The sequence below is a fragment of the Rhipicephalus sanguineus genome, chromosome 7, assembly GCF_013339695.2.
Source record: "Rhipicephalus sanguineus isolate Rsan-2018 chromosome 7, BIME_Rsan_1.4, whole genome shotgun sequence".
Taxonomy (NCBI): Eukaryota; Metazoa; Arthropoda; class Arachnida; order Ixodida; family Ixodidae; genus Rhipicephalus; species Rhipicephalus sanguineus.
The window spans coordinates 145,777,317-145,791,429 of NC_051182.1; the positions used below are offsets into that span (position 1 = coordinate 145,777,317).

At 46.8% G+C, this 14,113-nt stretch overlaps 1 protein-coding gene across 3 annotated transcripts in view; it reads right to left on the bottom strand.

Annotated features, from left to right (window-relative positions):
- LOC119400184 (CCR4-NOT transcription complex subunit 3) overlaps positions 1-14,113 on the bottom strand; it is a 48,673-nt gene that overhangs the window by 10,621 nt on the left and 23,939 nt on the right. For 2 of the 3 annotated variants that reach the window (XM_037667178.2, XM_037667181.2), the window contains exons 8-11: positions 11,225-11,334; positions 3,371-3,486; positions 2,104-2,233; positions 369-537 (exon numbers count right to left, since the gene is read on the bottom strand). In XM_037667178.2, the coding sequence (XP_037523106.1) occupies positions 369-537; positions 2,104-2,233; positions 3,371-3,486; positions 11,225-11,334 (525 nt within the window). The remainder of the gene's footprint in view (positions 1-368; positions 538-2,103; positions 2,234-3,370; positions 3,487-11,224; positions 11,335-14,113) is intronic. The other variant, XM_037667179.2, reaches the window with a different exon arrangement.

Consider the following 14,113-nt stretch of genomic DNA (forward strand, 5'->3'; position numbering starts at 1 on the left):
GCATCACAGTGCGCCCACTGAAGGATTAGAAGAAATCTGGACAGACAGTTTGCTGAGACGCCAAAGCGGCGATACACACGAACCTCATTATAACAAAGTCACATCTGCCACGAAAATAACTTCGTTATATCCGAAAATTCGTTATAAACGTTTTTTTGTAACACTGTATCTATGCCAAGACTATTCTTCATTTACCTCACTATAAACAATAATTCGTTATATCGAGGTTTGAGTGTAAGACAAGCAGAGGAGAGACGATGGTGAAAAGTGAAAAGTTACGTAAAGTTCACTGGTCACACAAGAGGTCAGTGGTACAAACACAAAAAATGACTATGGGAAAGAAGGAAGGCCGAGCAGCCAGACGTTACCTTGTCGACCATGGGACCGTTCATGTGCAGTATCGACGGCGCCGTGGGCGAGCTTGGCCGGCCTTGAGAACTTGCCAACGAGGCGTACAAGGAAGCTGCCGCAGACGACACCGTGCTGCCGTGGTCCGCCAGCGTCGTCGTCCCGCTGTGCGCCAGTTGCTGTGACCCACTGCACCGGATGCACAAGTCGTTAGACGAAGCACTTGCCCCGAGAGGAAGACGAAATCCAAGTGCAGCATTCTAAATCTATTTTAACCACGCTGCATTTTCTACATAGCAGGCAATGCCACGAAAGACCTCTGTAATCGTTCTTCATTTGTGACCGGAAACACAACACATTGCAGATGAAAGATACACGTGTGTGGGCATCATATAAGTCAATGTAGAATAGGACTTCGCACTTTTGTGACACAAAGTACCGTATTGGGACTGAATGGCTGACTGGGCGAGTTGGCGATTCACGATACTTGAAATGCGAATGCATAAATACATAGGGCCACTGTCTTCTCGTGTCTCTGTGCAGTTATGCACTTGCAATTCAAGTAATGTATTTTCTCAAATATAACCTGCGCAATACAGAAAATTTGAAGCTAAAGTCAAGATGAAAAAACACGAACTCCGGTGTGCAAGGTGGCCTCATGGCAGTGTTTCACAGCTATGAAAGGAAGCTAGCTTCACGGCAATATGCGGGGATCTTAGTTTTTCTTCTTTTTTCTGTGGTTCCCTGTTGAGGGTGCGGTTACACACAAGGAAATACGGTACGTTACATTACACGAAAGGCATTGCAGAGTACCTCGACACATTTCTGAGAACAGTAGGTGCAGCGCACCACTTGCGCTTGCAACCAAAATGGTGCCGTAGCAACACCAGAACCAGAAAGGCACATTAAAAACAGTACGCAATCTGAAGTAGCCGCAAATTGTAGTTGATGTATATGAGGGACTTATTCTGCGTAATGTGCCACCGATAAAATAATAAGTGCACTGCAAAATAAGCAGAGCAAGACGCCCAAGATCATCTCACTTGAGAGGCTTTGGCAGCATCGACTGCTCATCAGAAACCGGCCCGTGCGGCAACAAACACTATTCATCACTTCTTGAAGAGAAAACCGTGGGACAAACAGGTACATGGAAATGGCGCTATTCCTGTGTACCTGTCTGTCCTTGCGTCGTTTTGCGCTATCATATTTTTTTTTCTCCAAGAAGTCATGAACACCCAAGAACACCCAAGCCCAAGAAAACATTATGCCAAAACTATTCATCGGCATTGAGAGCTAAGCGTGAAACAGTTTACATTTCATATTAATGGTAACGCGTGTTTCGGCGACAACCACGGGCAACAACATTCGTCGCATTGGGTGAAGACGGCACGTATTGGCACAGTGGCAAAGGCGCTGTCAACCGCAGACCTTAGACACATCTGGTTCTTTTCAAACGAAACTGACTGCATGTTTGAGAGTGAGTGACCGAGTAGTACACGGCTTGAATTTACGTAATGGAGCACCTAAAGTTTTCGTGACCCCTATTACAAGGTCCTATCCTAGCAACAAACGACTAGACTAAGCAAATTTTTCGGGAGCAGCAATCCATCTTGAGCCATGCCAAAGATAGAAAGTTAAATGCTCCAGCAATCCATCTTGGGTGAAGACTGAGGCAAAAGTCTCTTAGTTTTTACAGTTACACGAGATTTTTTCAAAACGCCGTAACCCAAAATGCGAGTGCCATCATCGGCGCACCTGTTGTTTGTGGTGGCATTGGTGCTGTTGTGCTGTGTGGGCGAGGGTGCCCGGTGGAAATGGCCCTGGTGGTCCGCGTTGGCCGCTCCGTCGATGGAGGGTGCCGTCGACGGCGGAGGGGAGGGCGTGCCTGGACAGACAAGAATCCCCATCCGGTGACCAACCACCCCCGTTCTCACCCCAGACAGACAACCGCCACCACTACCACCGACAACAACCGCTGAAAGTGCCAATACCACAAGCCGGCTTCAACACTTGTCAACACTATGCAGTGCTACGCCAAACAAAACTGGAGTTCGGAGGAAGGCGAAAGTTTGAAAAGACATGAAGATGGTGAACAAGGAGAGTCACAGGCACAAACGTTTTAACAACGTTGGCTCTAGCGACAACTGCTTGTTCAACAACTTCTCCATGCTAAGCCAATCGTTCAAGCTGGGACTACCATCCTGCGTGGCTGAGACGCCATACGCATGACATTATAGTTAATTTGCTACGCATGCAAAATGAAGTCAGTTCAAAGAGAGGTTAGCCCGAGCTTACATCTTTGGCCTGCCTCGTGGGCTAAAATGATATAGTGTTGAAGGAGTACACGGTGTGCAACAATTCTTCTCTTACAACATTAATTTCTTACAATTTGCTGAAAAAACGACAGTCTGGCAGTAGGCAAGCCAATGGCGAAATGTGAGAAAGACTGGGAAAAGAATCGTAACGAAATCCCGAACCTGGCGCTAACAGAATCGTTGGATTTGATGCACTGTTGCACCTACAACGCGTACAACAAACCGCGTGCAAAGACACGATGTTGCAGATGCCTAATAAAATTGATGCAGCGACGTCAAGACTTCCCGAGGCCACCGTAACAAAGAAAACCACACGCAAGCGTACAGTTCTTCTATGCTGGCATTCGTATACTCACCCAATTATTGCCATTATCATCAAGTTCTTCACGAAGTGACTGTTTTCGGTCACTAAAAATTCGATAGACTAGCAATATATGGCGCTTTGACTACACAAAAGCACCTCCCACACGAAGATTACAGTAGACTATCAGTAAACAGAAATATTTTAAACGGATCCGTTGCCTGAACGGAACCGCCTCTGATCTAATTCATTCAGTACTTGAATTCTGCACTTTTGCTCCTCTCTGTACGTGGAACTCCTGTTAAATGCAACACATTTTCCTGGTCCCTTCAGGTTCCATTCAACAAGAGTTTGCTGCATATTCGAACACTGAGAACAGAATGAACAAGTGCTGAGGCTTGCTCACCTTTGGCGTTCGCTGCCGCTGCAACGGCATAGGGCGTTAGTGGTGGGGACACCACCGCATGATTTTGATGGGAGTTGACCGATGGCGAACTGTTACTGCTGCTCTGTGACGATGTGCTGAAAGGGCGTTTTAAAAGAAAAAGAGCGAAAGGTCACACCCTAGTTGCAACATGCACCCTATGCTGATTACATCTGCAAACGACTGTTAGTCTGTCAAAAATGCTCTTGCAGTGATGGAAGCGACACACTGTTTTTCGGAGCAGATTCTGAAGCAGAAAAATGCTGCTTCAGAGCAGAAAGAAATGCTAGTTTAGAGCAGCAATTGGTGTTTTTGGAGCAGATGACAGAATATTCCGAGCAACTCCTGGAGTTTAAGGCATCATTTAAACATTCCATTATTTTTATATTTATTATTAAACATATTGCACATACAATAATAACTCCAAATTGCAAGAAACATAATTAAGCAGATGGATGGTCATTGAACACTAAGTAAGATGAGCTATATATTTAGAATACTAAATACTTGTGGCAGATATTTTCTAAAAGCGATAAAGCTGAACACCAAATTATAAAAGTAACCACAATCGTATATAACTGTCACCAAAGAAGCAGTTTAAAAATGGTACAGCATCAAAGCAATCTGTTATTCACACTTCATCAATATATCCTCCACTAAAAATTAAACAAAAAAAGCAACTAAATCAGTTAGTTATACATTTACGCTTTGACCTTGAGGGTGGTTTCACGGCATAGCACCCTCAATGCAGTGAAACCACCTTTACGGAAGGGGGGGGGGGTACATGCACTCAAATACCGTATACACTCGTGTAAGGGCCACACTTTGTTTCTGCGATTTTGATGGGGTGCGACCCTTCCGTGGAAGTGTGAAATTTTTGTTCAATTTTCGATCCACATGTGGAAAAACCCATTTAATCTATAGCACAATCGCAAGTGTTTCTGCTATAGGCAGTTGTGAAAATGAACGGCAGCACAAAGGATCAATGGCGCCGGCGAGAAAAGCGACAAGTAGGGATGGGCAAATATTCGGGCGTTTCGAATATTCGAACGAATATTACAATATTCGCATTGGCTTCGATACAAATTTAGATTATTCGAAATTTCGAAGTATTCGAAATGAACGAATATACGTATATATTTGACCACACATAACCCCCTGTAAAGGTGGTCTCACTGCAGCATCTGATTGCTGTGCCGTGAAACAACCTATCCAGGGGAAATGTGCGCTGCCGCGGAGCCACACTTCAAGGTTGAATGTACAGTAAAACCCCGCTGATACGTTTTTGAAGGGACCGTAGGAAATGAACATAAGAGACGGGAAACGCAAGAACCGAAAAACAGGAAAAACGACAAAATATTTAGTGGCACAGAATTTTATTTCAAGCTTATGTGTGAAAAAAACTAACGTTGCCTGGTGCTTTTACTCATGTCCGAGCAGCACGAGAAGTTTTTCGAGCACCTGCAGTCTCACAAGCTTTTCATAAATCTAGTGCGACCACGGCCTACACTTGACAAGCGATCGCTTATGGCGATACCTTCGCGAGATTGTCGCCGAGCGATACTGTAGGACCATTAGCATAGTGTCGGACCACCGTGGCTTGTAGTAAACGGTCGAATGCCTCGCGAAAGTAGAAATACCCCCAAAAGCGGCTCCACCAACTCCTAAATTTCGTCACTGGTGCACACATTGGCGCACTCAGCCACGGTCTAGTCGACGGATAGAAACGCGGAGCTGGGGACGGCGTCATCCACAGAAATGTGATCAACGTATGTGATTCTTTTTAACACCAACAGCTGCAGGCGTGAAAGGGACACTAAAGAGCAAAAGAATTTTTCTCGCATTAGTAAAGTAGTCTTCCACGATACCAAAAACACCACGCTTTCTGCGCGAAGACGCTTAATAAGAGAGAAAACGCTCAAAAAAATAATACAGGTGGCGATGCCACCTTGGAATTCCCGCACCATTTGCCGTGACGTCACATATTTTTGACGGCACCTGCTTGGGCCTACGTAGTTCCTAATCGGTTAAATCGAAATACATTGTCCTCTGAGGGGGCCAGAGACTTGACATAACGATTTTGTGGAAATTTCGTCGAGCCAGTGGCGCCAAAATACGTTAAATGCTCTTTGAAGTCTTTTACGTCACGAATTACAAAGTTCGACGCGAAATTTAAAAATGAAACTTTGAACTTGGTTTTCTCCTCTAATAATAAACCTACGGTGGTGAAATAAACTACACAAGAGTTCTCCGAGCACACTTTATCAATCTAAACCAATTCATTGTTTCTCTTTAGTGTCCCTTGAAAGAACTAAGCACACGCAAGCACGACCAGCGCGGCGAGTCCAACAGCGAACCGCGCGCACGACCACGTGAACTCGAACCCAGCTCAAACAACTCCGACAAATAAACACCAACGCGATGGCAGAAGTGAATGCCTATCTCGGAGGCCTTGCTTTCGCAAGTAATTACGTCATAGACGCCATGTTAGCAGTACAAATCTCAAAGGCTATGATTTTGTTATAAGTAAATGCCAATCTCGAAGGCCTTGCTTTCGCGAGCACTTACGTCATAGACGCCATGCTTGCAATACGAATCTCGAAGGCTATGCTTTAGTTTGTGTCAACCGAAAGTATCTGTCGCTTGCGCCTCTCATGGGGCTAATGTTACGGTCAAACCAGGCCAAGCTGCGTGGAAAGGCACCATGGCCGCTCTCTTAGGTATTCACTCGGTTGTCTCGGAGCGCACTTCGCGACGTATCATACGGGAACGGTCCCACAGTTACGACATAACAGCGGGGTTCCCAATACATTGTACCCTATGGGAGCTGTGCCGGGACCAGAGGAAAACGACGTTACAGCCAGGAAAACGCATCAGAAAGGAACGTAACAGCGGGGTTCTACTACATATTTTTTTAAGTTTAAAAGAGTGTTATATGGGATTATATGCGCTAAGTATAGTAATTTTTAAATTGTAACGTATTTCAAAACTTATAACCCTACTGCTGTTCAAATCTTGATACTACTCAAGGCTGCTTCATTTCAAACCAAAAAAGTGACATTCACTCATAGCCAGTTCCAGTCCTTAAAAATATTGTGCAAGAGTCATCATAACAAAAATGCTCATTTTTCTTAATAATATGCAGTAAATACAGTCGCACCCGTTTATAACGAACTCGAAAGTGTCGCAAAAAGTGGTCGTTATATCAGTAGTGCGTTGTATATGGACTCGCCCTTAAAAACGTGCGCTTTGCAGCCAAGCCATTTTTTTTTTTTCCTTTGTGCACTTTTATTAAAGTGCTAACAACCCCTTCGGTGACAAGCTAAGCCTTTTCGCGTCGTGAAGCGACGCCCGCTGCGTGCTCACGAGTGAATTAACCGCCTTTGCAATGAGCTGACACCTTCACCGAAGCGCGGTACCGCGGCATGCAGCCGATCGTCCCTGGCTAGTTGCGTGCAGCGCGTTACCTACTCGGGTCGCGGAGTCACTGCCGGGCCGCTTGCTGTATGCAGTACGCGTGTTTGTACGTTCTTCGTGCTTACTTCACTCGGGATCGTGCACGGATGCAGCGACTAGCCTCTTCGGTCAACGCGGCGAAAACAAGCATTTTCCAAGCAACGCGCACTACGTCTCCGCGATGCTCTCGCGGCCCTGCACGACGATGCGCGGCGCACTTCAGTTAATTGTCACCTAGTCAAACACGCAGTATACGCTCGCTGTCAGTGCATCGACGTTTCTCGGTGCCCGCGCCGCTCAACAACAGCGAGCTACTTTCGTTTCTACAAAGCGACGCGCACTTTAAAGCGGTCTCGCACGACGCGGCGGCGGAAAAGTTGCGAACGGCAGCATGGCGCGCTCGTACCGCCGTCAATCTGCAGTGTACGATGTACGCCACACGCGCAGCCGAGCAGATATATGCTCTTTCGCGGCTAAAAGATGTCACTAAGCAAGTACCAACTAGGCCAACAAACAGTCTTGTTAAAAGATATCTACAGATGACTGTGATGAGGTTGTCGGCTATAGGCATAACGGCACGTTTATCGACGGCCACCACCTCGCCTTCGCTCTTTTCTGATGCTTATCCGCAAAGGCATCGCCGCAATCGCGCGGAAGTCGTAATCACCGATCGACTGGTCTCTGCCGTTACCAAAAAGGCGGACGACTTTTTGCAACACATTGTGGCGTCGACGAGTTTAGGGACGCAGTGAACCTTTTTGCGATGGAAAGTTATCGCGGTTATCACTTCTTGCACTTATGCCTTCTTGCGTTCCAAGGCATTGTTTGATTCATCGCAGGCTACAGAGAACGGCGTCAGGAAAGGTCACCGTGCCAAAGCTGACCGCAAGGCTTCACGCTGCCTACTATTTTTTTTTTTCCTCATTGCCATTCTACCACTGAAGAAACGCCTGGAAAGTGAGCGACCTCGCTCGCAGCGTCCGAAATCTGCGTGCTGTGCTCGCCGATCTGGGTATCTCAGTCGCGAGTAAACGACAGCGGGGCACGTGCGAGCGCGCGCCCCTGATCACGCTTTAGAGGGCATGCTTTAAGGGGGGAGGTGGCGATCGAAAAAAACTTTTTTGTTTGTTGACCTAGAGTAATGAAATTTGGCAGGCATACTGAAGAGTGCCTCGAATAGTTATATATAAAGTTTCATTGCGATATCTCGAGTAGTTTTCAAATTACACTATGTTACATGATCTGATGACATAGTCTGCTGGTGAAAAGCCTAGCATTGTAACAAAACATGCCAGGAAGGTCTAAGTGGTTTTGATCTTTACTCAAAAGAGCTCTACACAGGATGACATTATTAAAAATTGTCTATTGCTTTTAGTTTTTTTACAAATAACATCCACATCAGCTTCATGTATTGCATCATTACTTCTCACGCACTAATTATCACTTACAAAAAAAAACTAGGCCCTAAGCAAGGTAAAGAATAATGTCATCCTGTCAACAAGACTTCAAGGATTGAAAAAGAAAAAACGGAATCAAAATCTGTGTAGTAGTTGCCAAGATATCTGCTCCACAAGCTGAGCAAGATGCCAAAAAAACAGTATTGAGAAAACTGCGTTTAAAGTTTGGCCTTCTCTAAAACACCTAAAGATTGTGATCTTTGGTTTTTTTTTTATGATGTTTCACTTCTTGGACATGTGGCCTTTCTGCAGTGTGCCTTTGTTATTTTTTCATAACCTCCTTTTTTTTTTTGATCTAAAAAAAACCAGTATGGATTTCAAACCAAGTTCTCTGTATGAAGGAGTGGTGCGACAGACATGACAGAAAAGAAGATATTGCAATCTAATAAGGCCATATACGGAAATAATTACACATATTTCTTGTATTTATGCTGTCATTAGCATAATTAAGTCTTGCTCATTGATTACAATTAATCATATAATAATTTTTATAAAGAGAAAGGTTTGTTGTGAGAGAAAATGGCTCACACCATGATAGCCGATGCCTTCGTTCCAAATAGCAAACAATTATGGCCAAGACCATAGGCGTGCGCAGGGGGGGGGGGGGCAAGGGGGCGAGAAGGGGGGGCGCAAAGTCAGCCCTATACATTGTAGGGGGGGGCGAGAAGAGGGGCGCAATGGCAGCCGCATACATTGACATAATAGGGAGGGGGGCGCTGCGACGAACCTTCGCCCCCCCTAAAGGGGAACCCTGCGCACGCTTATGGCCAAGACATTAGTGTCACAGCGATTTTTGAGCAGTTTATTCAATGACGCGAGTCGGGCAGATAAAAATTCGTCCCCCTGCTTCCTACACGGTCTTTTGCCGCTCTCGCGTATGAAACGTATTATCATTCGGCCGACCGCGGCAACTCTAGTCTACGAGGCTTTCATTGTTTCAGAACATCCATAAACGCCTGCAGCGATATCAAACACGGCTCCAAGCACCTCTAAATTATATCGCTAGTGCTTATTGATAGCACTCTGACCGCGAAGTGCTCGGCCGCGTGGTCCGTGGAGCCGGCGCGTAATGTGCTTGGTGACGGTATTCGGTGACGATGCGCGAATGCAAAGCTACGATGACGAAAAATCTGCGCGCAGTATACTTTGTATCGCATTTTCGGGTGCCGACGCGCGAAATTGCTACCGCTGCTCCGAGCAGTCCGTGGCCGTGGGGTCTGACGATCGAGCTTGGCTGTCGAGTTCACTGCCGATGCGTAAAATGCCCATCCGCGGTTCCGCAGTGCCGGCGAGCGATGTGCTTCTTCGCTTGCGAAGAAGCACATAGCCGCGAGCACGCTAGCGCGTTGTTGCCCGCAAAGTTCGAGGTTCGTCTCGCCAAACGGCGCCGTGAGCGGAGTTAGGCCTAGTGACGACTCCAAGCAGTAGGTGCGCAGGCCGTGGTGCCCGTTGCTTCAAAGTGCGTAATGCGTGGTCGTGAGTACAAAGAGTCGTCCCGCGATCGCCTTCGTCACGATGTCAGAAGTGCTGATAAACAGAACATCTAACCGCGAATCCGACGCTGAAGTCAACGCTAGAGTCGGTCCGAGACGCGCGTTTGCGATGTTCGCTAGGAGTGCGGCGCACCATCGTAATCAGATCGAACTTCCTCTTGCAGCTCCAAACTAAAGCGTAATTATATCTTAAGTGATCGTCGAGCCGTGAACACAGAACTATTGCGAACGTGTCACGAAGTAGCGCGATTCTCGACAGCCACGCAGACGATGCGCAGACGACGATCTCCCGGAGCGAGCATCGGACCAATGGCGAGGCGAGCTGGGGCAACATGGCGGACGCGGCCAATCGGAGGCCTCGGAACGACTCTCAAGTGTTTGCTTTTTGTGCGCTTCTTTCTGAATGGAGGAGCCCGCTGAAGCGGGGAATTTGAACACGGAGGAATGCCCTTTCCGACAAGCCCAAAAAGTTGGTTCGCGGTCGCGTCATCGCGGAGCTACAATTTTTTGAAAATCGCTGTTTTTTTGCCATTTCCACAATAATTTTCGCCACCTCGGAGGGCAAAACAAATTTTTCGAAGCACTTCTGGGTGGTTTTCAGTTTAGATATTTTGGAATCAGATAGAAAAAGGGTTCCAGAAACTGAAAATTTGATTTTCAGAAAATCGATTTTTTTGCCATTTTTCGCGATACGAAAGCCGCGTCCCCCCTTAACTTTTTTTCGCTTCGTATGCGCCATATTTTTACCGCGACCGCGTCTGAAGTGTTCGTTGTAAAGGTAGGAGGCTTTGAAAAATGTTCGCTATATCTGGACGCAGCTTCAATGGTTAGCAAACGAAAATCGTAAGTGCACCCAAATATGGTCGTTATAACCGATAGATCGTTATATGTGGGATCGTTATAAGTGGGTTCGACTGTACTATTCGAACTATTCGATTTGATATTATTCGACCAAATAACTATTCGCTTCGAACCTCAAATTTACTATTCGCCCATCCCTAGCGACAAGGTCTCCCAGATAGTGCCGCATGACGAAGCCACAGGACAGCTACTGCCATCTGGTGGCGCCGGTGAAATGCGTCGTACGCGAGACGCGACGACGCTGCCATTTGCTGGCGAGATTTTTTTTTTTTTTTTTAATTTGGACTGCCAAGTTGGGGGGGAACGGCCCTTACATGAGCGCGGCCCTTAATCGAGTGTATACGGTATGCATACATTCGTTAATTTTGAATAGTCTAAATTCGTGTCGAAGCGAATTCGAAGCACCCGAATATTTGCCCATCCCTAAACCTACGGTTTCACTGTGAACGGTGTTGAAGATCAGCACAATGCTTTTCACTGGCATCGAGCCACGCCGTACCCATGCACGAAGTAAATTAATGGTTTGGTCTGCCATGCAAATATGGCTTTGAGTGAACTCCAGTCCCCACCTGTTGTTCCGAGAGGTGATGGGCGCTGGTGCCTTGCTGTTGACCGTCGCATTGACGACGCCGGAGTTGGCCACCACACTCCGCGCCGTCTTGACCGCTTGACTGCTCTGCTGGAAGAGGGAAGAGGACAGGACGACCACAACACTTCAGCACGACACTCATGTAAAGCCTTCACCTCGCTGCCTCAACTAGCTCGCAAGGCAGGTGACTGCTGATTGACAAATAGTGACAGAGAGTTGGTGAATGGCACTTGGCACATGACAATTGGTGACTGACAGTTTGCTACTGACAATTGGCGAGTGACAGACGGAAATTGACAAATGGCCAGTGACAACTGGCGTATAACAACTGATGATTGATATCCTAAGAATAACAGCACGAACACAAGACAAGAAGACCAGGAAGAACACGGGACAGAGTCCTGGCTTCCGTGAGGTGGCGGCTCACATGATTTGGGAGTTTTTTTTTCTTGTTTATTCTTTGGTTCTTTTTTGGCGATGTCTTGTTGATATTGATGGGGTTTCATTTAATTAAGTATGCAAACAAACCAAAATAAACTGTTACTTGAAGCCAGCACTGTGTCCCTTGTTCTTCTTGGTCTTCCATGTCTCGTGCTGTTGTTCTTACAATATTATGCACCACCAACTACCCTGCCAACAATCGTTGCTGACGATTTACAATTGGCGAGCGACAAGCGGCTATTGACAGTTGGCAATTGACAATTGCCAATATCTCCATCTCAAAGAACCCGTTAGGGGATTTAAGGGGAGACGTGGGCCTTGAAAGAATTTTTTTTATTACAGTTGAACCCCTTTATAAGAGGCACGCATGGGGGAGAAATTCTTGCCTGTTATATGAGGTCTCTTATAAGCAGGGTACTAAGTTATGCATTTTCCTATCAACCCTTACTTTCATGTAGCACACTGGTGTCTCTTATACCCCACGTGTCTCTTATATCAGTGCCTCTTATAAAGGGGTTCAACTGTATTTGGGCTAGCTGGATGAAATTTATTACGCTTATTCACTTTTTTCTGCAGATTCCAAATCTTCAAGTAGATTTTTATTACAGTCAAACCTCGTTAATACGTACCCGCTTTAAGCGTACTAACGGTTAAAACGTAGTTGCGACGAATTCCCGACCGAGTCCCATAGAGCCCAATGCATTCGCTGACCACTTAAGCCGTAGTACTTCGCCCTACGCCTACCGGTTAGTGCGTACCCTGCGTACCGCGATAACGTTTTGTGCCATAAAATTTTAGTGCGCCGCTGAACTTCCCGACGCCACAATGTGCCGCCAAAGGTTTTCCGTCTTTTCGAGAAGTGCGTAGATCGGTCGATCACTGATTCCGACTTCCGCGCGATTGCGGCGATGCTTTTGCGGGTAAGCGGGAAAGAACGAAGGTGAGGCGGCGGCCACCGACGAACGCGCCAGCATGACTTATCGCCGACAACCTTATCACAATAAGTATCTTCAGATATCTGCTCGGGCACGCGTGCGGCGCAGCACCACTTTAAGCCTACTGCACGCTTTTAATAGGCGACAACCTGAACGCGCTGGGCCGCCGATCGCTGCCGCCTCGTTGCGCGGGGCCGTGTTCAAGCGCGCGCCGCTTTGTAGAAAAGAAAGCAGCTCGCTGTTGCGGAGTTGAGCGTTGCTGGTCGCGGGCGACGAGAAACCTTTGCATTGACGCTATCACGTTAAACGCACACGTACGGTACAGCAAGCGTAGCGCTGTTGCAACCATACTGCACGCTTTTATTGGGCGACCACCCAAACGCGCTGCCGTTCGCTGCCAGAACCGCTACAGCGTCGCGGAGTGCGCATCGCTTGCAGGAAGTTCGTCATCGCCGCGTTAACCGAACAAGTTACTCGCCGCATCTGTGCACGGTCTGGAGCGAAGTGGCTACGAAGAACACTCCCACGACAAATGCGCGCGTGCGGTACAGCAAGCGGCCCGGCAGTGACGGCGTGAGCCGAGAAGGCGACGCGCTGCACGCAACTAGCCAGGAGACGATCGGCTCCACGCAGCCGTACCGCGTTTCAATGGAACTGCGTCAGTTTTCGTTTATGAGCAGATCGCGGTACAGACGCACGCACATATATCGCGGAAAGCCGACACTGTCCGTTCTGTCGCTATGTTGGTCACTGCGTATACCGGAGCCTGTAATAGTTCCGAAATGCTGCTTGGCGTCGCCACCGCGCGTTATCGGCACTATCGGACGGTCGTGCGAGAGTACCAGAATCTTTTCTCCACTTTGGCAAAAAGAAAGAAAAGGCTTTGCAATGGGTACTTTAGGCAATATTTGCTGTGGCACTGTATTTCTTTGCTGGCGGCGATGGCGTACGCGAGGAGATGCAAATCTTTACTTTGTGGTTAATGCGTACTACCGTTTAGTGCGTAGTTACGCGGCGTTCCCGGCAGGTACGCATTAACGAGGTTCCACTGTATCTGCATTAAAACAAAAGGTATGCAGTTTCTGATAGCATATTTCTTATGGTACTTTTTGGCAACTTTGCTTTGTCAAACACAAAAACAAAATATGTGGCAAGATTGCCAGAGAGCTCGTCTAGCCGATGATGCTAATTTGATTGTTTTCATCAAACTTCAAATGCAAAATAAACGGATGCAAACATGAGTGAAAAATTTTTGCTTCATATACTTTATGATTATCAAGAATTATCATTTGGTAAACAACATTATAAGAAAATAAATAGCATCATCAGCTAGACAAGCTTTCTGGCAATCTTGCCGAATACTTTGCTTTTGTGTTTGACGAAAAGAAGTTGCCGAAAATCCCCATAAGAACTGTGCTAGGAAACGTTGTAGAACTAGCATATCTTTAGTTCTAATGCAGCTATTAAAAATCTACTCAGAGATTTGAAATCTG